The sequence below is a fragment of the Aplidium turbinatum genome, chromosome 10, assembly GCF_918807975.1.
Source record: "Aplidium turbinatum chromosome 10, kaAplTurb1.1, whole genome shotgun sequence".
Taxonomy (NCBI): Eukaryota; Metazoa; Chordata; class Ascidiacea; order Aplousobranchia; family Polyclinidae; genus Aplidium; species Aplidium turbinatum.
The window spans coordinates 3483699-3506951 of NC_137481.1; the positions used below are offsets into that span (position 1 = coordinate 3483699).

At 39.5% G+C, this 23253-nt stretch overlaps 1 protein-coding gene across 2 annotated transcripts in view; it reads left to right on the top strand.

The window, feature by feature from the left end:
• The window catches only part of LOC145777976 (unconventional myosin-VIIa-like), a 49378-nt gene that overhangs the window by 10934 nt on the left and 15191 nt on the right, over positions 1-23253 (top strand). For both annotated transcript variants that reach the window (XM_082589354.1, XM_082589353.1), the window contains exons 8-32: positions 162-230; positions 1167-1233; positions 3652-3746; positions 4283-4402; positions 5148-5287; positions 5718-5853; positions 6523-6597; positions 7184-7319; positions 7881-7976; positions 8374-8528; positions 9138-9253; positions 9757-9812; positions 10200-10329; positions 12583-12712; positions 13517-13694; positions 16676-16752; positions 17418-17498; positions 18065-18247; positions 19027-19136; positions 19467-19611; positions 20368-20478; positions 20928-21022; positions 21368-21614; positions 22064-22237; positions 22578-22733. In XM_082589354.1, coding sequence (XP_082445480.1) covers positions 162-230; positions 1167-1233; positions 3652-3746; positions 4283-4402; positions 5148-5287; positions 5718-5853; positions 6523-6597; positions 7184-7319; positions 7881-7976; positions 8374-8528; positions 9138-9253; positions 9757-9812; positions 10200-10329; positions 12583-12712; positions 13517-13694; positions 16676-16752; positions 17418-17498; positions 18065-18247; positions 19027-19136; positions 19467-19611; positions 20368-20478; positions 20928-21022; positions 21368-21614; positions 22064-22237; positions 22578-22733 — 3078 coding nt within the window. The remainder of the gene's footprint in view (positions 1-161; positions 231-1166; positions 1234-3651; positions 3747-4282; positions 4403-5147; positions 5288-5717; positions 5854-6522; positions 6598-7183; positions 7320-7880; positions 7977-8373; positions 8529-9137; positions 9254-9756; positions 9813-10199; positions 10330-12582; positions 12713-13516; positions 13695-16675; positions 16753-17417; positions 17499-18064; positions 18248-19026; positions 19137-19466; positions 19612-20367; positions 20479-20927; positions 21023-21367; positions 21615-22063; positions 22238-22577; positions 22734-23253) is intronic.

Sequence of the window (23253 nt, forward strand, 5' to 3'; positions counted from 1 at the left end):
TGTACAGTATTGTACTGTGCAGTAAATTCATTCAGTATTGATTTGTATTTGTTAGTGACAAACAAGCTATGAAAATGCTCATATCATTTTATGATTTGATTGTATTGGGAGAAAATAGCCACCGCATGGTTATGACGTAATAAAGTTCTATCGTTCCGCAGGGATCATGCCTTCAATGCATGGGAAGGGATGATAAAGCCGAATTTGCTGAGATTGTGAGAGGAATGAAGGTTTGTTTGTACTTTATTCGTAGGACCAATATGTGGTTTGGTTTTTGCTCATTCAACATCTGTTGGCGTAGACAGCTAATTAAATTTTTCTACGTTTTTCACATTATTGATGGTTCTCATCACCCAGCTAGCAAATCATCCTTTTTGTTTATATTCAACGTCTGCAGACGTTTAATGAATGTAGGAAGGATTGATCTGCTGTTTGTCATGCATTGGTATTATGACCTGCCTTGGGCGCTTCTTGTTGTCATTTTAATTTATTGATGACAACCACTTGATGTGACGAAGCGATGACATCACATTATTGGCATTGTCTGGTGGGACCGTCACAATGACACGAAACAGCATAGGAGAGTAACAAACATAACCATAATACTGAGGTGAGCAAGTATCCCCACTCCACAAGATCCCATGTTCCTTGGAAATCCGAGGCTGCCGAATCCACTGAAGCTGCATCGTTTTAACCAACGGCATCAATCTGCATGAAGTTGTGTAGAGTTACTCGCATTTTGTGTAACAACAGTACCAGCAATAGAAATAATTACATCAGGTCTGCACTGCCCTCTCGAAAGGCTTGTGGCGCGGATTTTTCACTTCTTACGTCAAACCAGATATTAGAACCAATCAGGCTTTTGCATCCACATGCACCTGGCTGTCATGCATTATTGAAACGCTTATGTCATACTTTACTGGGACAATTTTGTGACTATTGTAAGTAGACTTTTAAAGTACTTTGAACCTGTTGATATATTACATCCGTCTGCAGACGTTGAATCAATGTAAAAGACGGTTGATTTGCTGTATGAGATTACGGTTAAATTTAAATATCTAAATCGTATTAAACAACTGTAAGCCTTAGTCTTTCCAGCTTGGCATGACTGGTTACTCCAAAACGATTTTGTGAAACTTGTTGTTCCTCTTATATTTTTTCTTCAGGTTTTGTTGTTCAGTGAAGCGGAAATTGCCGAAATTTACAGAATACTCGCAGCTGTCCTCCATATTGGTACGTTAAAAAGACGTTTGATTGAAATCGAAAAGTGTGTTGAACCAAAGTGTTGATAGTGAAATTGTGCACTTTAATATTGTGTCTGATGTTTGTTGTTGTAATTTTACAATTATACCTTGTCATCTAGACAATAACTGGAGAGCACCAAAGTTTTAACGAAGCAAAACTTGTTTAAGAAGAGGTCAATATAAAAATTTAGATTTGAAGATTCAACTATTTTGATGGGGGTCTTGAAGCCCCCTCCCCCTGAAATGTTTAACAATTTTTTTTGTTTTTTTGTCGTTTTTTAATGTAGTTAGTAGCCCATTGCTGCTTCTTTTCTTTTTATTCAAAACGCACAGTTTTTATTTGACCAAATTCATCAAATGAAGACTTGATATCTAGGAAAGTTTTCAATAATTTAGTTGTTAACAGAGTTTTTATAAATAGAATCTTTTTGTGTAACGTGTTACAGTCTATCAGTGAGATTTTAAAAATCTGTCGATATTATTGTCATCTTCTGTAGCCTGTTATGCACATTTCACCCCATGCCTTTATTAAAATTTAATTCTTAACTAGTTAAGTAAACAATGTGTTTACTTTGGAATATTTCTATGGTTTTTGAGGGATACGTTTATATCTACCCCTAAACTCGTTGCTGGAAATACGCGTGCTCATTGCTTGCGGTTAGATTGATAAATGTGACCATAGGCGTCGAAATAGGGTGGGCAAAATATGTTTCGCCCACCCTGTTTTCATGACACTTATGAAGTGTTCGTTACAATTATTTCCGTTTTTGTTAAACGCTGAATTATTCAACCAACTGCAGCGCAACTTCTTGTTTTACGTTATATCTTGCGCTAGGTATCCGACAGAACAAAGCAATTTCATAACAACGCTGCGTTGAAAAAATGCGGTACTCACTGCATTGTTGCTACGGCAACTGCCACACGCTGGCAATTCCTGATGAGAGAAAGCCACGTTTGATCTTATTTCCGAATGGTCTCACTTTGGTTACGTCACATTCAAACTTCAGTTCCGGGTCAGCGTAAGAGAATATGAGTATGACATCATAATGAACATCATCATCATTTTGTTCCTTCCTCGTATGGAGGGTTGGATACAATGCGCCATTGTTCTCGACCATGAGCTGTGCGTACTGCACATTCATAAGTTAATGAACATGACAATAAAATAACCGATCCAAACCAAAGACGTACTGAAACAATCGCTTTTTACAAATCTTTCCTCACAAACTTGTTGCTGGGTATACATTGGGGCACCACACGATGTGTCATTTCATTATTGAAAAGTTAAACATGCAGCAAAGTCAAACATCTATTCGCGCATTCTTAAAACCAGCTTCCAAAAGGCGTCGAGATGATAACGCTGAAGAAGCAACGAATGAACGTAGAGATGACATTGATGAAGAAAGCAGTGCTTCAAGGATGGACAGTGGTGAAGTCAATATCTCAGGCAATGCACCGGTAGTTGTAGATGACAGCATGAGCCATGGAAATCTACCTGCTCCATTTGACGTTAGTATGCTGCCGGATCAGCGTCCGGCTCGGGAAGGTTCCGTCAGCACAGTCAGCAGTCACCTGTCCGAACATTTTGCGGCAAATCCAAATTCGCCACTTTAAAGATAACAGGTCACGAGTCACGAGCTTTTTAGGTCGCAAAGGAAAACATAAAAGAAGTTTGTTCAGTTTAGCAGCGCTCATAAGATCGCAAGAAAGCAAACATCAAACCTATTAAAGCTTAATTGCTGCAGCGACGCTAAACGCAGTCTTTGTGAGAAAGACTAACCATTGCGAATTTGCGAACATACACATTCAATGAAATCTGTTTGAAAACTCTCGCCCACCCAGAATTCCTCTCTTCTAAGAAAAAATCGACGCCTATGAATGTGACTAAGCGAGCGAGAAAAGTTTGCAAAATTGGAAAAAATGACATGTTTTGTCTTGGTTTGGGGAGCACGTTACCAAGTTCCCCCCCCCCCCCCCTTCTCTCTTGCTTGTCACTGTAGATTCTTACTACTGTATTGCATTGTGGGATTGCTAAACTTTTCTAACCTTGAATATTATATGCATGTCTGCTGTCAGACTTTTCCAATCAACAAACGTTTTTCGGCAGTCCAGCCTCTAGTCTAGGGCGAAACACGAGTCTATGTCAATGCTTGCTACACTCGACTTCCGAGAAACTATTATTTTTTGTAAAAGTCTAGATGGATAGCATTGAGATTTCACCGGTATGGTTAGCAAATCGCAATTGCTGGTTGTTCCATAGTGATTACTCATATTACTCAGTCGTGTGTTGACGCCAGGCAGATTGTTTCTTCTACAAGTCTAACATCCCAACTATCGATCAAGTAAAGTTTGTTTCATCCAGTTCATGTGTTTCTGGTTTCATTTTGTGTCTCTGTTTGTGTGTTAGGAAATTTCAAATTCAAGGAAATAATGATTGATAATCTGGATGCCTGTGAGCTTGTCCACCATTCCGGGATGAAGTTGATTTCACAGCTGCTGGGGGTGAGTGACTTGTAACGCCGTTGAGAGAATAATTTGGGCCCGGTGCCAATAGGAAGCCCGGGTCCCTCGAACACGACACTTCAAAGAAAACAAGAGAACTCCATATACTATGTGGTGTTTGTTTTGCTTTTGTCCTTCCGGGAAAGATTCCGAGCCCCTAAAATTACCCGGGCCCCCCAAAAGTATTCCCTGCACCCCCCCCCCCCGTCAACGCTGCTGTTATTGTCTGTTTCTACGTCACTCAATTGGTACCGTTGTGGTGGTCATTATAACGTTAGAAAAACATAAATTTAGATTCAGTCAATGTTGAAAGTGCTTAAATACGTTTTCAATTTTCATCCTTATCATCAACCAATTTTGATAATGCGTGCCATGAATTAATCTTCATGTTGGGGGTGTGGTCTGTTTGTTTATTCAAAGGTTAAATCAAGGATGGTACAGCTGTTTTCTGAAATAAAATCATTAATGTTTAAATGATCACACAGTTTTCACTGTTCTTCACAAACGATTTGTAATAGTGCTGAGTCACGTTTCAGGTGAATGAGCAAGCGCTCGTGCGTGCACTGACTCAACGAACTCTCGTCACGAGAGGCGAGCATGTGACGTCACCGATGAACTTGGAACAGGCCAGTGACGTCAAAGATGCCTTTATAAAGGTTTGTTTCTTTTTTCTGTCTGCTCAACTTCCTTGGTGTGAAACTTGTCAATGGAGGATGTGGAAAGATTGGTGGGGAGAAGATCCTGTCATCTTGAAACCGTGGTCGGTTGCTGCCCGCCGCTATTCATTAGTCTTTGAAATTTTTCTTGTCGTATTTCCATTTTTGTCAACGAAACTTTGCCATCACCATCATCATCGGCCCTGCCTAAACAAGGCGTCGGCCACCGTGATTCCCCACAGCGATGGATCGTCCATTGTTTTTATTTACAAAATTCTAATGTGTCCATGATAGTAGATTGTTTAAAATTTCCAGACGGGGACGCCCCCCGTGCCTCTGACCAGAACGTTTCAGGACCATCATTACCGAATGTTCAATGCCACGCTTGCGATAGACACCCGATAAACGTCATTAAATGTAGAGTGTAGAATATCTTAAAAAGTGATTTTTTGCATCCACATTTATCGAAGTACAAAACCTGGCAAAGGATGACGGCAATATCGTCTCGCGGTGACGATCATTCTAGTTTCACTTTACATAAAGTTAGCTTGCCAAACTCAGATACTTTTCTCCAACAGCTATTGGAATTCTAGTTTCAACAAACAACAAAATACTAGTTTTTTTGCTTTGGAAAGCGAACTTTAAATAGTGTTCATCTTATTCTTCGTTTCATATTCATCCGATACATAGCGTGGATTTGTTAATAGCCTCAATTTAACAATTCAAAGCGAGTTCTCAACAACAGGGCGTCTATGGCCGTCTTTTCATTTGGATTGTGGACAAGATTAACAACGCGATCAACAAGGACGGAGATAAGCAGAAGAAACGGAGCTATTCGATCGGACTCCTCGATATATTCGGATTTGAAAACTTTGGTGACAACAGGTAATGCTTTACTTCGGCATCGGCTTGTGTAAAACATGCTGAGACAGCTGTCTAGTTGGCATTGCTTATCAGCTGGACTCGGCAGAGCTATCAGAAATAGAAGCGAGATAAGCTCTTTGCTTGGAGACATGGAAATATTATTGTATATTGAATTTTTTTGATTGGTCTTAAACGTGGAATTAAGCTCTCCTTCGTCTTTCTATAAACGTCTCGTATCTCCAGGTGTTTTATCTTCGAGACATTAGTGTCTTGAATATGTAGTGCAACCATTTCATGTTTAAAAATGCGTTGTTTTCAAAACCATGATTTTGGAAAAAATATAGTTTTGTTATCAGCGACTCACATTTTTGTTTATCTCTTGATATGCCTGGGTCACATATTGATGGATGTACATTGTACAACCTCTGACAGCTGTCAAACGTTTATTCAGTTTCGAGCAACTTTGCATAAACTTTGCCAACGAAAACCTCCAGCAGTTCTTTGTGCGTCACGTTTTCAAGTTGGAGCAGGAGGAATATAATAAGGAAGCAATCAATTGGCAGCACATCACCTTCAAGGATAATCAAGTATGGTTAACCTAAAATCTTACTTTTAAATATCTTACAACTCTTAACAATGTCAGCTGCATAGTCGAGTGATGAGAGTCTTTGTACGACGTTCGAAAAGGCGCCGGTTCGACACCGCTCAAGAGCATGCGGCTGTGTCTCTGGCAGGACACTTAAAGGCATGCCTGAAGATGGACACGAAGATTGGCTTCCTTTCCTCCCCGTTGACTTAATCTCAACGTCATGCGTGGCACTGTAGTATTATCTTTGATCATAATAATTATGATGGCTTGATGCTCAAGAACCTTTCATGACGTGAAATTTAGTAAAAACAACAGTAATAACTTCGGCAACAACAGTACAATCTTCGGTTGAGCCTTCGGCACTAATGGTGGCCAGTTCCTTTCTCTCGGCCACCTTTCCGGCTGCAATTATTTCCACCCAATTTATAACATCCTAGGTAAATTTCAGCATTGTTTCAACACCCAACTGAAGCCGGGAATCGAACCAGGTTTGCATAATCAGAAAGTCAACTCCTTATCCGTTGCGCCATCCCACCACCGTATCATTACGTAGTGTACGAATTACTAAAATCATTTCCCCCGGTTTTTGATTTTGTGGAAATTTTTTGTGAACTTTTGATATATAATCCCCGTTTCATTCAACTTCCAAACTACCTTGTTCTTTCAGGATGTTTTGGACATGATCGCAGTCAAGCCGATGAATTTGCTCGCGCTCATCAATGAGGAAGCCATGTTCCCCAGAGTAAGATACCTCTCTTTTTCTTTCGTCTCCTCCTTTGGGTTTAATCTCGCTTCTCATGCAAACCCGATCCGCGCGTCACTAATCTACTGTGACATCAGCCGAGGTTTTGTATTCTGCAATTCGCCTGACGTTGTCAGAATATCACCTGTTGTGTTATTTGTCTGGCCTAGTGCATGCTTTTATGAGCAGGTATTCATTTTGATTTTATTTCCTGGTTGCAAACTTCTTTTGATGAATTACAAAAGCAGCAAAGCTAAATCTGGTGATGCCTCTCACAACAGGTGCTTAGCCCCAAATTGTCAATTTTCCTAGCTCCTTACAGTGGCATATATTATGCTTAAGTAGCTGTGTGGCCCAAGAGCTGCTGGATGGAGATTGGCTCCGCTCTGCAACTCGCTGAGCAGTGGCTACGTTGCTTATCTGTGAAACAAGTTATTCACTCTCACAATTTCCTGTTGAGATGACTTTGAGCAAGTTCACACACGGTAAGAATTTTTTAGACGCCGTGGGACGTCGGTGCAGAGCAACGATACTGCAGATGTCGCTATTGTGTGCAGTTCACTTTTATTTTTTATGAATCTTCCAGGGCACGGACCGAACCATGCTGAACAAGCTCCTACAGCATCATGGCAGAAATGAGTTGTTTGGGAATCCAAAGTCGCAGTTTGACGAAACGTTTGGCATCACCCACTTTGCCGGCCTCGTCAGATACAACTGCAAAGGTTGGTGGTTGGCAAAGCAACACTTTGGTGGTTTGTTAATCCAAACAAACTCCTGTCTTCAAGTTTTTTTCTAACCTTTCATGGACAAACACTTCAGCTATTCAGTAGTTCTTTATTTTTACCCTCAGGCCACTTACTTAAAGTACCTTTCTTGCATCGCTTACGTCTGATGACCTTAAAATAACGCAAAAGGATGGTATCTGTTATCAGACAAGACAGAGCGTCGCCTACTTTGTACTCATTACCAGCTCAGTGGCCGAGTGGTTATCGCATTCGGCTCTGGTGCTGGTAGATCTGAGGTCGATTCCAGATCGGGTCAAACTACAGACTTTGAAAACAGTACCGATTGTGTTCTTTCTTGCATAGCGCAGTGAAATAAGTCGTGTAATAATGTGATGACATCGTAAATCTGATATAAAATTAAAAATGAGCCCTGTCGCTAAAAGACCTTAGCTTTTTTAGAGCGACAATAAATAAAAACCATAACATTATTATTACGTGGTATTCACATTGATTCAATCAACTTCACTTTATAAGAACAACATCATTGTGCTGATTCAGGTTTCCTGGAACGAAACCGAGACACATTCCACGGAGATCTAACTTCCCTGATTGATGTGTCAAAGAACAAGTTTCTAAAGCTTCTCTTCCACCAAGGTTGGGGTTGTGTGTATTCGTTGCTGTCTGAGCCACCGACACGAAATCATCGCGTTTGCTTCAAGTGTTAAAAGATTCTTCATGGCTGTGTTGACATATAATTTTTTGAAATTTCTTGCGGAGGAAATACTTGCCAGACGGCAAAATCCGTCATTTTTACATTGGTGAATGATGAACATTTACGTCTGCCGACGTTGAATCAATGTAAAAATACTGAAATTTGTTGGCTGGGTTAGTCATTTATAAGACTATGATACATTTGCTTTGTACTTCTCATAGAAGTATCACGACTACTGACGTCATCATTTTTCCCGCGTTTCCATCTTCAGCTATGACAACTTATGATTTGCAAACAACATCTTTGCACGTCATAATGCAACTAATTGTTTTGGCGTAGATTTAAAAGATTCAAAATCGTCTACTCGTCGTCGTCGCCCCAACACACTGAGTGAGCAGTTCAAGAAGTCGCTGGATTCATTGATGAGAACCCTGTCTGCCTGCCAGCCCTTCTTTGTTCGGTGTATCAAGCCCAATGAGCTAAAATCTCCTCGTGTGAGTGTAGAAGTGGTTTTGACCATCGACAATAAACATTTGATGCAAAACTAGTTTAAAGTTCAGTTTATTGTTTTGTTGGCGATAAACAAACAAAAAGTACATACAAATTGAGTATCTATCAGCACAACAAGATGGCAACGAAAGACCTGTAAGGTCATCTATGTCAGCTGCCACCCTAGCCTGTCGCAAAAAGATGCAATGTAATGTGTCAATTGCAACAAACGATTCATTAGCAAATTATCAAGGTAACAGGTACGTAAATACCTGTATATTCAGACGTAGTTGAATTAGATCTTGTCTTGACGAGGGCATAGTGCTATACGCCGAGACCGTTCAAATAATTTCTTTGTATTTTTGTGAAATAAAATGGTATAGAATCTCCTGCTGCTGCGTTACGTCGTTTTACACGTTTGTGCTACAATTAAAAATAATTGCTAGTAATTTTTAACCTTTCGTTTTTTTTGCCACACAAGATTGTTGTTTTGTGACTCCCAGTCGAGAATAGAACTTGTCCATGACTTTAACATTACCGTATAGTTGTATCTATTTCACGTCAATCTAACGTTGTCTTTGTCACTGATGACTAACCGATTGATTGTCCTCCAGAGCTTCGATCGCGAGCTAGTGGCGCGGCAGTTGCGCTACTCCGGCATGATGGAGACGATCGCTATCAGACGGGCAGGCTACCCGATCAGATACACCTTCGTCGAGTTCATCGATAGGTGAGCTTGTATGACGTCAGTTGTGACGTCAGTTTGTTGTGATGTCAGCTTGAAAATCTATACAGCCTTCGCTTTGCACATACCGAGACAGCATTTTGACTCTGTGTTACTTTTTAACTTTCAACTAGCGACAAATATTTGATGGCTTTTATTGTTAAAATTCATCAATAATTTCCATTACTTTTAGACCACTCTATTTCTTGCAATTACACCAGATAGTTAGTTCTTGTTTTTTATAATTCACCCGACATTTTTCTTCTATAATAAACGATTAAACGTACATTTTTTTCTTTGCAACATTTCGCGATTTCATGCAGATCTTCAAATTGGAAGCGTAACGTGAATTGAATGATAGAAGAAAATTTTGGTAGAAGCCTATGCTCCAACAATGATAAATAAAACTGCTTTACGTTATCTGTGTGTCTTTGCATATGAATCATGCATGATGTTGCTTTCCATTAATATTCCTTGTTGCAATTTCAACAAATGTTGTCGTCTGCCAGGTATCGCGTCATAATCGGCGGGATAAAGCCATCGGGAATGCAACAGGATCACATCGGTAAGTGCCGCTGTTCGTTGTTGCGTTGCCATGCCAACACCTCTTCTCTAACTCGCGATGAGGTCACAAGTTGCATGCGTCTTTTGAACACTGCGTTGCATGTATGTGCAATGTACATAGACAGATCTAAACACAGATCTCGCTACTCAGAAACACTGCACGAGAAACTTATCTCCACAACTGCACTAACGCCATATAGCGGTTTAGTTTAGTACATCCATGTTTATAACTCCCACATATCAGTAACTTGTTAGCGAAAGCTTGGGTATGTGATTGCAAATTTTTTGAATTATCTGAATAATATTGTGAGCAGAACAGTATGAACACGTCATTCTGTGAAGACAAGATCGAAGGTAAAACCTTGTAAATGACAAACTTTCAACGCAGGAAGCTGCAAGCGAATTCTAGAAGCAGCTTTGGGAAAAAACACGGACTGGCAAATTGGGAATACAAAGATATTTCTTAAAGACTCTCATGACACTGCATTGGAGATAGGTCGGGAAAACGCCATTCGAAAGTAAGAAAGCATTTGATAAACCTCTCGAGTGCCTTCCACATAATTTTTGAACAACCAAGAGAAGTAAATAACTCGACACCAGTTGGTTTGGTTTTGAATCTTTATCCTCTTACTGACAATGCCTTGATAGGTTATTCCTGGTAGTTTCGCATACTTGTAGAGGCTCTTGACGCAGGGCCGCCCGGTTACCGAGATTGGCAGAGTGAAGTTTTCCGATTGTTGAAGTATTGTTGCCGGGGAATTATTCCATTCACTAAAGACCGGTGAATGGAGCGCAGTCCTGAAATGCGTTGCTCAAGCGCAGACCCCGAGAGCCGAACCAGCGCCGCGTGATCTTGAGCCGGGCACTTAACCACTGAGCTAACGGGGCGGACAATTGTGAATATAATCTGTTGATTGGTATAACAAGAAGTTTATTTTTTTCTTACTTCATGCAAGAACAGTTCCTGTTATCAATTGAATCTTTGGTCTGGTGGTACAGCTCTCGCAAACAAAATAAAGTCACTCGTTCTCTAAGTGCCCATGTGGTCCCCAAACAGCTCACAGTACATGTTCACAAAGGACCAACCGCTGGTTTTAGACACATCTTTAAAGTGCAACTGCACGATCGAATTAACATAGGCTAGAATCCATTGCCAAGACATCCGGAACCTGTTGAAAAACTCACTTCCTTACAATTGAGGCCCAATGCCGAGAAACCGACCATTTTCCCACGCTCTCTAGCGCTTCTCTCTCACGCTACCTGGAAGTAGTAAACTCGTCAACGCCACCTAGCGATATGACGTCAGTTTGAGTCGAGCTTAGTGGAGACCAAACTAGCTGAGATAGGCTTGGTTGCTAGTGAATGCGCAAATTTATAAGGCATTTATAGTGAAGACGCATCTTTCAGCCAGCATTATACAAATTTAGTTGTTCATGCCTGCCTGCCAGGAGTGGTTTGCGAAGCCTATCTCCGAAGGCTAGTTTCGTAGATCACAACAGCCAAACTTGGTTATATCGAAAATATTTTGTATTGTACGGTATTGCAGGACATAGTACAGTCGACTATCATGCGATAACGTTTTAGCATTCATTGGGACTGTCTTTGGCGGTGTTGACATCTACGTTCTTTAAAAATAATCTAGATGAAGCTAAAAAAAAGACCAGAATAAACCAAATTGAAGCAGAAATGAACTAAAAAATAAACCCAACATATTGTACAATACTAATGACAAATCGCATTACAACACATGAAGCTCAACAAAAAAGACCAGAATAAGCCAAATTGAAACAGAAATAAAGTATAAGAATAAACCAACATACAATACAGATGACAAATCGCATCACGACACACAAATCGAAAACAAACCAAACCAAAAAACCACCAAATCGAAAAATAAAAATAAACCAACAAACGGTTGCAAATAAACCGGATTTCGTTTTAAAAAGACTAAAATGTTAACACTGGTCTTCGGAAACCAGCATAGTCTCCATCGTCGCTGGGATACTTTCTGCGGATAAAAGAGACGTTCATCGTTAGGAAAGGCAAAAAATGTCACCTTTGCACCAGAAACAAATTTTGTGTGACAGATAGAGCAAATTTTCACCATTTTAAATGTTTGGCTCAGAACTACAATAATCCAAGAAACGAAGTTGCAAGAGAAATGTTTTGTTTTAAAAGTTTTATATATTTGAAAGAAAGACTTGAAGCTTACAAGAATGTCACATAACATTGGTTAAGATGTACCGTACCTTACCTCGCATGGCCTATGACACCTTTGGTCTGTCCCTTAACCAACAATTTCAATGGATAAGTCAACAGACCTGGCTTATTTTTTTCAAACTCGAGATTGCAAACAGCCTATACTACCTGCCTTGACGTAAAAAGCACGTGCAACAAGATCGAAGCAGCGAAGAAAAACCTCCTTCCTCTAAGTCAAACACAACTAAAAGACTTGCAAAACCAATTGTCGCTTCGATCTGACTGACTCAAACTGACGTCATAATCCGCGTGTTGCGCAATGCAATCCGCCATTGCAGGAGGCGTGGCCAAAAATACAAGCGCGTGGAAAACCATAGTTTTGATAATTTTTATTGAGATAAATATAGCCTTAAAAAGTGAGGGCGAGGTTGGTATTTATAGATTGAAACATGCTCTTTCAGATAAAGTGCGGTCAATGTCATCGTGCAGTTGCACTTTAACACGCTAGCCCACGTGCGTCGCTGCATAACGCGGTACCGAAACGCATATTCACTGATTGTTTGACGTCACAGATGGGTGATTATCATCCAGCGTGCGGTGCGAGGCTGGTACTGTCGTCATCAGTTCAAACTGGTCAAGAAGAGCGCGATCATCATCCAGGTCACGTGGAAAGGCTACAGGGACAGGAGGCGCTACCTTGCGGTGAGTTTTAGAATAATTAGCATGCACTTGAGGGACATTTCGCGATTTTAAATTTGTCCCTTATTGAAATTTATGGAGATTACCAATCAGTGCTCACAACCTCTTAAAGAACTTTGTCCGACAATGAAACCATGAAAAAAAATCGTTTAAGTTACCTACATATTTGTACGGCTTCCTTTACTGCACTGACGTTATGGTAGAGGCCATGCTGAAGTTTTGGCTTAGTTCAAACCTGATTATGAAAGCACGATCTTCACAGAAATCAGTTACTTTTTCTGCTTTTGTCCATTCACAAAGTTTAACTTGCGAGCTTTTCATCTGGTTTCGAATAAATGTTCGAGTTTGTGCCTAAAGCGTAAGATACGTTTGCTAAATCATTCATACAGTAAATCCAAACGTTTGCTTGTCAATGTTTGCATGGTTTCTATGTTACAAAATAAACGGTTCATCTGCTTCGCTTAAGCTTCTGTTATACCCATGATCTATTCTTTCACCATCCCAAGCTGCAAAATCAACTTACAAGTTAGTCAAGTGTAGTCAGCTGCGTAACCGAGAGGTGAGAGCACTGAATCGTCGTCCGATAGGGCGCTGGTTCGACACCGCTCAAGAGCATGTGGCTTTGGCAAAACAAAAAAAAAAAAAATTTGGCAAGACACTAAGAGGAATACCCGAAGACGGATACAAAGACTAACTTTCTTGTTTTCCCTTTCAACTAATTTGAATCTTCAACTACCAGACGTAAGCCTGATATCACAAAAAGAAAGTTTATAGTTTTATATTTTTAAGCTCATTCATATTGTTCAGATGCAAAAAGGTTACGCGCGCCTCCAAGCATTGTGGAAGTCTCGGCGACTGGCTTTCCGCTACGCTTACGTCAGGAAGCGGATTGTCAAGCTGCAAGTTCAATGCAAAGGTTTTCTGGCACGACGCAACGTCAGACACAGGTTGTGGGCGATCGTGAAGATACAAGCCGGGGTCAGAGGTCAGTTGAACGGCGATTGAGTTGAGAATTTGATTTAGTTTCTAATTTACCCGATCAAGTTTTTTTTTTTTATAAAATATAAAAAGGAAAATGAAATTTGAAGTTTACTTCTGCTCCTCAACCTTGCATATTCAATAGTGTGGGTCGAAATTTGGACTTTTTCTCCGATTTCATTGCTACAAACTTTCTTTCTTGCGAATAGTCATAAAACGACATTCCTGAAAGTTTGAGCTTGATCGGACATCGTCTTCATTTCTAAAAATCGCGATTTATAAAGGTACCTGAAGCGATTTTTTCGAGGCTTGAAAATGCATTGTTTTTAATAGGGAGTTGTTTTCACGAGATTTGAAAACGTCATAACTTACTTAATTCTTATTGTAAAAAGATGATTTATGCGTCAACAGATTCAATATAATTAGGAGAATCCAATTCATTGTGTACTGATTCCGAAAAATGATGACGTCATCAATGACGTCATCAAACAGTAATTTGCAAATAGCGATAAAACTGATAATCCTACATGCTTCATCTCTAAGTTGTTTGATAATGAATTGATGTAATTTCTAAACATAAACATCATGCTGGTACTTGATGACGTGATAGATGACGTCATATACAATATTAAATTACATTTCAGTATGGTGGCTTCTGGAAAATACTGCGTGTTTGTGATAGATAATGGATCTTTCTCAATTAGTTATGATTCGCTTGATTTTAAATAACAATATTGCTCTTTAAAGATTTGTTGCACACTGCCTTTCCTGGTGTGCAAAATAGGTATTCTTTTTAACATGTTTCAACGCAATGTCTCGAATTCTATCAGGCAAAAGTGAACAGCACAGCAATGATTTTAGGATATGCTTTGGTCCGTCTTTGTACAATGGTTCACATTTTATATTGAACCAACATGGGGCATATTGAACGACTATATCCGCAACAATTATTTTCAAGTTTTCTGCAATGTCACTTGGCAATTTGTGATCACTGATGTATAGTTTGTAGCAACATGAAGCGAAACTTAGCCACCACGAATGATTTAACGGACCAATCTTTGCGTACATCAGTTTAGATGAAACGTAGCCATTCCTAATGGCATTGGTAATCTCGTACAGATACCTTTCATCAGTCGATAGATCTTTTACTATGTGCTCCGGTAGCAAACGATTTCCTGGCCCCATCTTCACAGGCACAAATAAAGGGCTGACTTCTTCAAATTTAACTCTACTTAGAAGCTTCCCTATTGGCCCTTTAAATGGTGTGTCACCACTGGTAGGTCCATTTAATGTAGCGAAGACCTGTCGAAGGGGTAGCTCATTGGTGTGCAACATGCATATAAACCAACTCACGCGATGACCAAGGCGTTGTTCCAGTCCAGTTATCACACCTGATTTAAATCCAGTGTTTACATTCACGGAATCCAACTACTTTGACACAATGCACCATATTATATTTTTTGATACAGTCCATGAGAGCATTTGTAATATCTTCAGCTGTTCCTGATATTGGACTGACAGCAGTTAAATACTAATTTCCAGGTTTCTGAACAACACTGTAGTGTTCTACGCGAACAAAATCTTGTCACCTGTTTTTGATGCTATCTTAACAGTTTCATCTTAATAATGAAGGTGACGTCATCGATTACGTCATCAAGTACCAGCATGGTGTTTATGTTTAGAAATTACATCAATTCATTATCAAATAACTTAGAGATGAAGCATGTAGGATTATCAGTTTTATCGCTATTTGCAAATTACTGTTTGATGACGTCATTGATGACGTCATCATTTTTCGGAATCAGTACACAATGAATTGGATTCTCCTAATTATATTGAATCTGTTGACGCATAAATCATCTTTTTACAATAAGAATTAAGTAAGTTATGACGTTTTCAAATCTCGTGAAAACAACTTCCTATTAAAAACAATGCATTTTCAAGCCTCGAAAAAATCGCTTCAGGTACCTTTATAAATCGCGATTTTTAGAAATGAAGACGATGTCCGATCAAGCTCACACTTTCAGGAATGTCGTTTTATGACTATTCGCAAGAAAGAAAGTTTGTAGCAATGAAATCGGGTAAAAAGTCCAAATATCGACCCACCCTAATATTCAATTAATCAACAATCAATTCTTTTCCTGTATAGTCAGAGTTGGTTGATGACGATGGTACTTTGTATGGTAAAACAATGCTGGTCTACTTTTTAAGAGAACATTTAAAAACAATATATTTATGTGAACGCTTTTCAAACTTTTTCCCCATATTTTAATAGGAATCTATGGTCGATTCTATCACTACCAAAGAGTCAATAAAACTGGCTTCATCTTTTTGCGTTTTGTGCAGCGTGACCTAAGACTGAGTGCAAAATGTGCCAAGCTAGTTGTGATGTTTTATCGCTACAATTGTTATTGGGTCCTACTTCTAGGAGCGATATTTTGGCTGCAAGGAATATAGATATTACACAATGGCTGGGCTATTGCTGATTCACGTAAGGTTAGGGCGAGGTTTTGGGCTGCAACGATGCAGTTAATCTTGTAGGTAATATCTTCGCCAGCTGGTAAATCAACGACATAGCGTACAGCGTCAAAATACATTCACAACATAACCGATTCAGTATAATACTGTATAATATTTGGCTGCTTTTTCATATGGCTGTGTTGACACTGAGAGTAACACATGTCTGCGATGAATATAGTGCATTAGTGCTATGTAAAAACACATCGTTATTATATTATTGTAGTAATTGAAGCATTTATTTTCATCTCATTATCTTCTTTGAGAGGCACCAGAGCACCAAGATAAGGGAGATCAGATTAATTTGTAAAGTTGTTTTTTCGACTTCTCTAGCTTGGCTTGAGATTTGCAGATAACGTTGATACGTAGAGTAACGGATTCTCTTTACGCTGATATTTCGAAAAGATGACCTTAACTTCTCTGCAGCAAGATGAAGAAACAGACTCGATGTGTAACGATTTTTCTTTCCAGGCATGATTGCTAGGCAAGAGATCAGGAAACTGAGGAACTTGAAAAAAGTCAAAAAGTTACCTAAGGCCAAGCAAAAAGTAAGTGTTCTGTTATTTTGAAGTTCTGTGAAACTCCACAAGAAAAAGTACAGTTTTTAAACTGCGTGGTATTTACTTTGATTGTGCTTGTGAGTAGTAGCCGTTGATGTTCTGCGTCTGCTGCTGGTCGTAGGTCCATCACTTTCGGCTTGTGATACCTCTACCACTTTCGTGCTTTTCATTGTAATTAACTCGTCAAATTGATGATAACATGAACCTTTGTACCATTCCACTTGTTCTGCGCTTTCTTATGTTGTAATCTCCCAATTAACTTTTCAAAGAAGGTTTCGTCAAATCGTTTTGTCAAGCACTCTTGGCGTGCTTGTCGCGATTTTGTTCATCAAGTTTTACAATTAAAACCTTTTCAACAAAACACAAAAGTGTCCTCCCAACCACTCGATCCACTTTGTTTAATTTAAACCTGGTTTTTAATATCGAACATATACAATACAGGGGTAAAAAAGAAAGCTACAAACTTCTAAATGTCACTTGTAGCTTTTTGTTGCCAGTAAAAGTTCAAAACCGAGCTTGCTTAGAAAACTTTGCTATGCGGCGTTTCAATTATTCAGTGATCAAGCAGTTAAGGGGAGCTGAGGTTGGATGATGGGTAGTCATTGCTGAAACAACTTTGTAGAATCATGTTTATCAATTACAATAACATGCAGGCAGCTCTGATGCAACTGGAGCAGGAGCAGAAAGACAACAGGGAAAAGGCGAAAATGAAGAATCAACTTGTTGAAGATGCGGTGAGTTTTTGAAAAGGTTTAATGTACCCAGACAAAAAGCGTCATTTTTCGTTGCTTCAACGTCTACGATGAAGCAATCTGCGTCTGTAGAAGTTGAAGCGTCTGTAAGACGTTTTTGCTATCTGGGTATAGGACCAAGAATATAAAATAGTGCCCCATTGGTTTATATCCACACGCGCATCTCAGTCGACTTACGAAAATTCTTAGTGGTCATTGTAGCAGCGATATGTTAATAATATCGCTGTTATTAAAAAGACATTAGCTTTGAAGAAAATAAAACGAGATTGAAATCCGCAGCAAAACACGCATTCTGCACTAAGGTTAGCGAAACAGTGGAAAACATTACACCTGGAGCTAGTATTGGAAGCGCCTTTAGCTGGGTTGCTGTGTTACTACTTAAGTTACTGCAACCTTTTGTTGGGTTGCTTTAGTTGATGCATGTTTGTGTGTAGATAATGAAAATATGTTTATATATTTGCATGAGAAGCACCGCGTTAGGATTTTAACCAGTGGCCTATGACGCGACAACTGGAAAGTGACTTTCCCTGTTATGGTTTGATTGATAGGAGAAGCGACGAAAGCGCTCGAGCGCGGTCGACCACACCGCCATGCTGGACAACATGTTCGGATATCTGGACGAAGAAGAACAAAATGACCACGCAGGAGTCGACACGTCTATCCCGCAGATGGAAGAAGAAGGGGACATTTCAGAATACAAATTCACCAAATATGCTGCAATGTATTTCCAGGTGACGCCATGGCTACTGGAGATGCGGCCTGATTTGTCACATTTTGCTTATTTTGATTACTGCTACTGTCTAACTGAAATTTTCTAATTTTTTTTTTTACTTTTTGCCGACTTGTAATGATATAAAAACATTTTGTTGCCTTGGGGAAGGCCGTATCTTTAGGTGGCCAGGTGATGCTATATGGTGATGGCCAGGTGATGTGATATGAGCATCCAGCGTGGTTGCTCAATAGTGGCTAACTCCACCTATCTGACGTGTCAGAGCTTCTAATTGGTTGAGTGGGTGACAATGGTTTAGTTAGTAAAGCACAAGCTACTGAAGGCCTGGAACACAAGTTTGAAACCTGTTTTAACTTTACGGTTTTAATTCTTGTCTCACACGTTATTATATATAGTTTCCTTGCGACGTAGTAGGTTTAACTCACTAACTTCAAGTAATTTTATCTCTTATTGGCAAACTTTGTGTGGCCACTTTTTCTCCCTCGAAGCACGAAGCTACTAGTTCGTGTAAATGACTTATGTGATTAGTAAATGTTGAAACTGAAGGTGGTTACCCAAACTGTAAATCGATCGTTTTGTACATTGATTTAACGTCTGCACACGTTGAATCAATGTAAAAAATCGATTGATTTGCTTTCTGGGGTGGTGACCGCTTCTCAATCGTCAGGGTCACAGTATTACCGCTGCGATGTTCATTGACAGCTTTCACAAGCCACTTGATGACGTATTTGAATGTGGGCGTTGTCACTAAACGCTTTAGAACCAGCTTGTTCATTTCAGGCGACTGCAACTCACTCCCACATCAGACAGAAGCTGCGGTCTCCTCTCTTGAATCACGACAACGAAAACGACCGACTGGCTTCCTTGGCAGTGTGGATCACTATTCTCAGGTAGCTGTTTGTATTTTACTAGAATCTGACCGATTTATCTTTAGTATAGTGGGGAACAAACCGACGATGGATTATGATGATGATGATGATGGTATAATGTTGTTTCAGGATTTTTCATATTTCAAGCTTTAAATTAGCAAACGATTAACTACTGACTGTATATAGTGTAGCCTGTCTTCCGATGTTGAAGGAGACTGTTAAAATCTTCTTCATAAGAACTTACTCTAAATCCATGTTTTGATATAACTCTAAATCTTATTTATGCATGATAGCGAGAAGTAATGGTATTTCAACTCTACAACTTTGTTTTTAAAACTTCTCTCTTTTCAGGTTCATGGGAGATATGCCAGAGCCAAAGTACACACCACAAGCTAGAGACACTACTCCTGTTATGAATAAGATAGTGGACACGCTTGGTCGCTCCTTTGCAAAGAATAAGCTGGGAAAAGTTGCTGACATGAATAACGAACCTTCGGTAACTCACAATGAATATATTCCTTGAATAACATAGCATGCTCTTCAATGATCATCCACATTTCTTCCTATGTTTTGCCAATTAGTCATAGGTGACTTCTTCAACAGAGTAAGGAGCTAGCTTTCAAGACTATAAATGTGGATTATCCCTGATTGTTAAAATTATTTTACTCTAGAAGAGCGCACAATGCTTATAGATTAGATGAACATTGCGTACCGATAACTCTATGATTAATAAGAAAGCTTGACTGCGCCAAGGCCTTCGGAAGCTGCATTATTGACTTAAATAATGTGATTTGCATTATTACGTTAAGATGCCCAGACAGCATATCAACCGTTTTTTACATTAACTTTACGTCTGCAGACGTTGAAATAATGTAAAAAACAATTCCTTTGCTGTCTGGGTTAATATTTTATCCTCTAAATTTTTCCTGAAAACTTCTTAGCAGTCTCTTGTACTTGTAGAGGCTTAAACTGATGCATTCGCTGCGAATATCAGTGTCAAGTTTCTGTTTGCAATTGAGACTTCCTTTTCTTTTTAAACTACAGAATCTCACCGATTAGATGACGTTAAATAGAGAACAATTGAGCTTCATGTTACACAACAAACGCTTTTTATTGTATTGTTTGATGACGTGTGTGTCAGAGTAGTAGCTTGAAGACATATAGCGTTTAAGTTAAGGTCGAGCTATTCTTTTATTTTTCGTGGTGTTTGACAAGATTTGAAATATAAAACAGTTGTATGATGTCATCAAAGGTGCGGCGCCGTAAGTCGGGTCACAAGTTGGTGTCATTGACTTTGAAGAAGAAATCGAAGCTGACGGGAGAAGTTGCGGAGAAGCTCAAAAGTGGGGATGAATACATTGAGGTGGGAGAGACTTCAATGAAGAACACAATTTTTTTACAATTTTTTTTTCGCTGAATACAAAACTTACAATACGTTCGGAAACATATTTGAAATATGTATGGTTCAATAATGTTTAACTCTAGCCATATGCTGCAATTTTATATAAACTACATAGTAAAATTCATACTTCAATCAAGGCAGAGCTATTTTGCTAAACAAAATAGCTGAAAAAACGTAACTACAGATCTATCAATGGCCATCTTTGATACTATTTGTTGACTTACATCTCCGTTTTCTTTTGTTAATCCAACTCCTGAAAAAATACTTCTTTTTTGGATCGATCCAAGTGGTCTGTAATAAACAACGACATAAAAGAGCATTTTTCATTTACCCTTCCACTTCCTACACTTGGATTAAAAATTTCCATTTTTCAGCAATCTTTGTCTTGTAACAAACGCAATGTTTGACAGGGTGCGGAGAATGTGATGTTGATTGACAGGCCAACCACCAACTTGGAAAAGCTTCACTTTATCATCGGAAATGGAATCCTACGACCCAACATAAGGTTCTGGCTGTGTGACAAAGTTTAACTTGAATACTTTTGTTTTTATTTTGAGCGTAGCGACTTTCCTAAACTCCATTCTGAGACGACTTTTAGGCATAACTTAAATTCAGTGCGAACCTAGATTAGTTTGGCATCGCTTCCTTGATTGTTCAACTGTCTGTCTGTGTTGCGATCCAACAATGCAAGATAAAACTAATCAACCAGAAACCGATATGGTGAAGGTTGTTCTGCTTAACATGTAGATTTGTCCTTTTAAATTATTCAAGAAAGAAGATTATTTAGAGGTGTGAGGTTATGACCAGCTGTGGTAGGTCTACAATTTGACACAAATCAACTGATGTTTAGGGACGAAATCTTTTGCCAAATATGCAAGCAGCTCTCCCTGAACCTCCACAAGGTGTCGCACGCGCGTGGATGGATTCTCATGTCTCTTTGCGTGGGATGTTTTGCTCCGAGCGAAAATTTTGTCAAGTATTTACAGAACTTCATCCGAGAAGGCCCTGTGAATTACGCCCCGTACTGTGAGCAACGGCTGCTCAGAACCTTTGCTAACGGAGCTAGAAGCCAGCCACCCAGTTGGCTTGAATTGCAGGTAAGAAGCGCAGATTTTGACATTGTTTTCCTTTTATGCGACCGCAGTATTTCCGAACAAAACTGTACTTTAGATTTTTGATTTCTACAAATTGCACAATATGCCGCAACTTTATAAGATGAAATGTTTGTTGACATTCTACTCAACTAATCCCAATTACGATTAATTTTTTCTTCTGATAGTGATTGATTCTCAGCAACTAGAACTTCTAACGACTTCTAAGCAGATGCTGCGCAGTGCATAACATTTCATTATTGCGAAAATTTTATTCCATGGTACAACATCGTGTACCTACCAAACATGGCCAATTATAGCGTTAAGAATTTCTGAAAATCTTTTGTCCCTCGTCGTGGTTTAATATTAATAAGATTTTGCCGTCAGCAACAAAGCTTTGGCCACCCCTGTTTTGAACCTATTAACGTCACAAACCTCATTGTATTTCATGGAAGGCTACCAAGTCAAAGAAACCAGTCCAGCTCCCCATCACCTTCATGGATGGCACTACAAAGACCCTGCTGGCCGACTCAGCTACCACTGCAAAGGAGCTGTGTGACGTGCTCGCTGAGAAGATTGATCTCACCGACAAGTTTGGATTCTCATTGTACATTGCTTTGTTTGATAAGGTGAGTTTGAAGCTTACGAAGAAGCGTTTGTAGATCTTTCATTTCTGATTTTTACCACCCTTCGTCCTCCAAATAAAGCGGCTTGCTTTTTGTCGTGAATGATGACACTACACTGCGGCTACTCTTTGTATAGCGTTTGGTGTAGTTCTAGAAACAGCAACACCCTGGAGCACAAGAAATATCATTGCACAAGTCGGAAACGAAGGAAGACCATACAACTGTCAGGAAAAACGGTCTTTTCTGGATTATGTTATTTGTATTTTCTCATGTTTCTCCGACCTTGAATGGATATTTAAAAGTTCTCCTAACGTTTTAAAACGTATCTTTTCCGCTTCCTCAGGTGTCATCACTGGGCAGTGGTGGTGATCATGTGATGGACGCCATATCACAATGCGAACAATACGCCAAAGAATCGGGCGCTCAAGAGAAGAACGCTCCCTGGCGGCTGTTCTTCAGAAAGGAAATATTTTCCCCGTGGCATGAACTGGGTGACAAGGTGAGATGTGGTTTGGCGTACGTGGCATTGCAGCCTTCTTCAAGCAAAATTATTATGGTTGTGGTGGCATGAACTGGGATTGAACTAACGCCTTGATCAAGCTGGATATTTAATCAGAAAATGTCTGTTTACAATCTCCATTCATTCGTTAACCGAAACCATGCGCCATGAGTACTTGAATATCTTACAATGGTTGTTGTGAAGTGGTGCGAATGTTTGCATGTGCGAATCTATACTTGAACACTGTGCATTGCTGGAAGTAGATCGGTGGTAATCTGGCACTGGTAAGTGCACAGAGAAAATATAAACATTAAACAGTATAAACACCTTCTAGCAATCACTTTCGACATTCGTTAAAAACCTACACTTTATTTGCTGATGACATGATCGCACGTGAAGCAGCACTGAGGAGGCCTAAATTTATCCTCGAGTAAGCGAAATTATTATTTGTTAATAAAGGCCAAGACGATGGCTTTTTATCTGATTTTTTCATCTTGTCTTCAACTTTTATGCTGTTTGA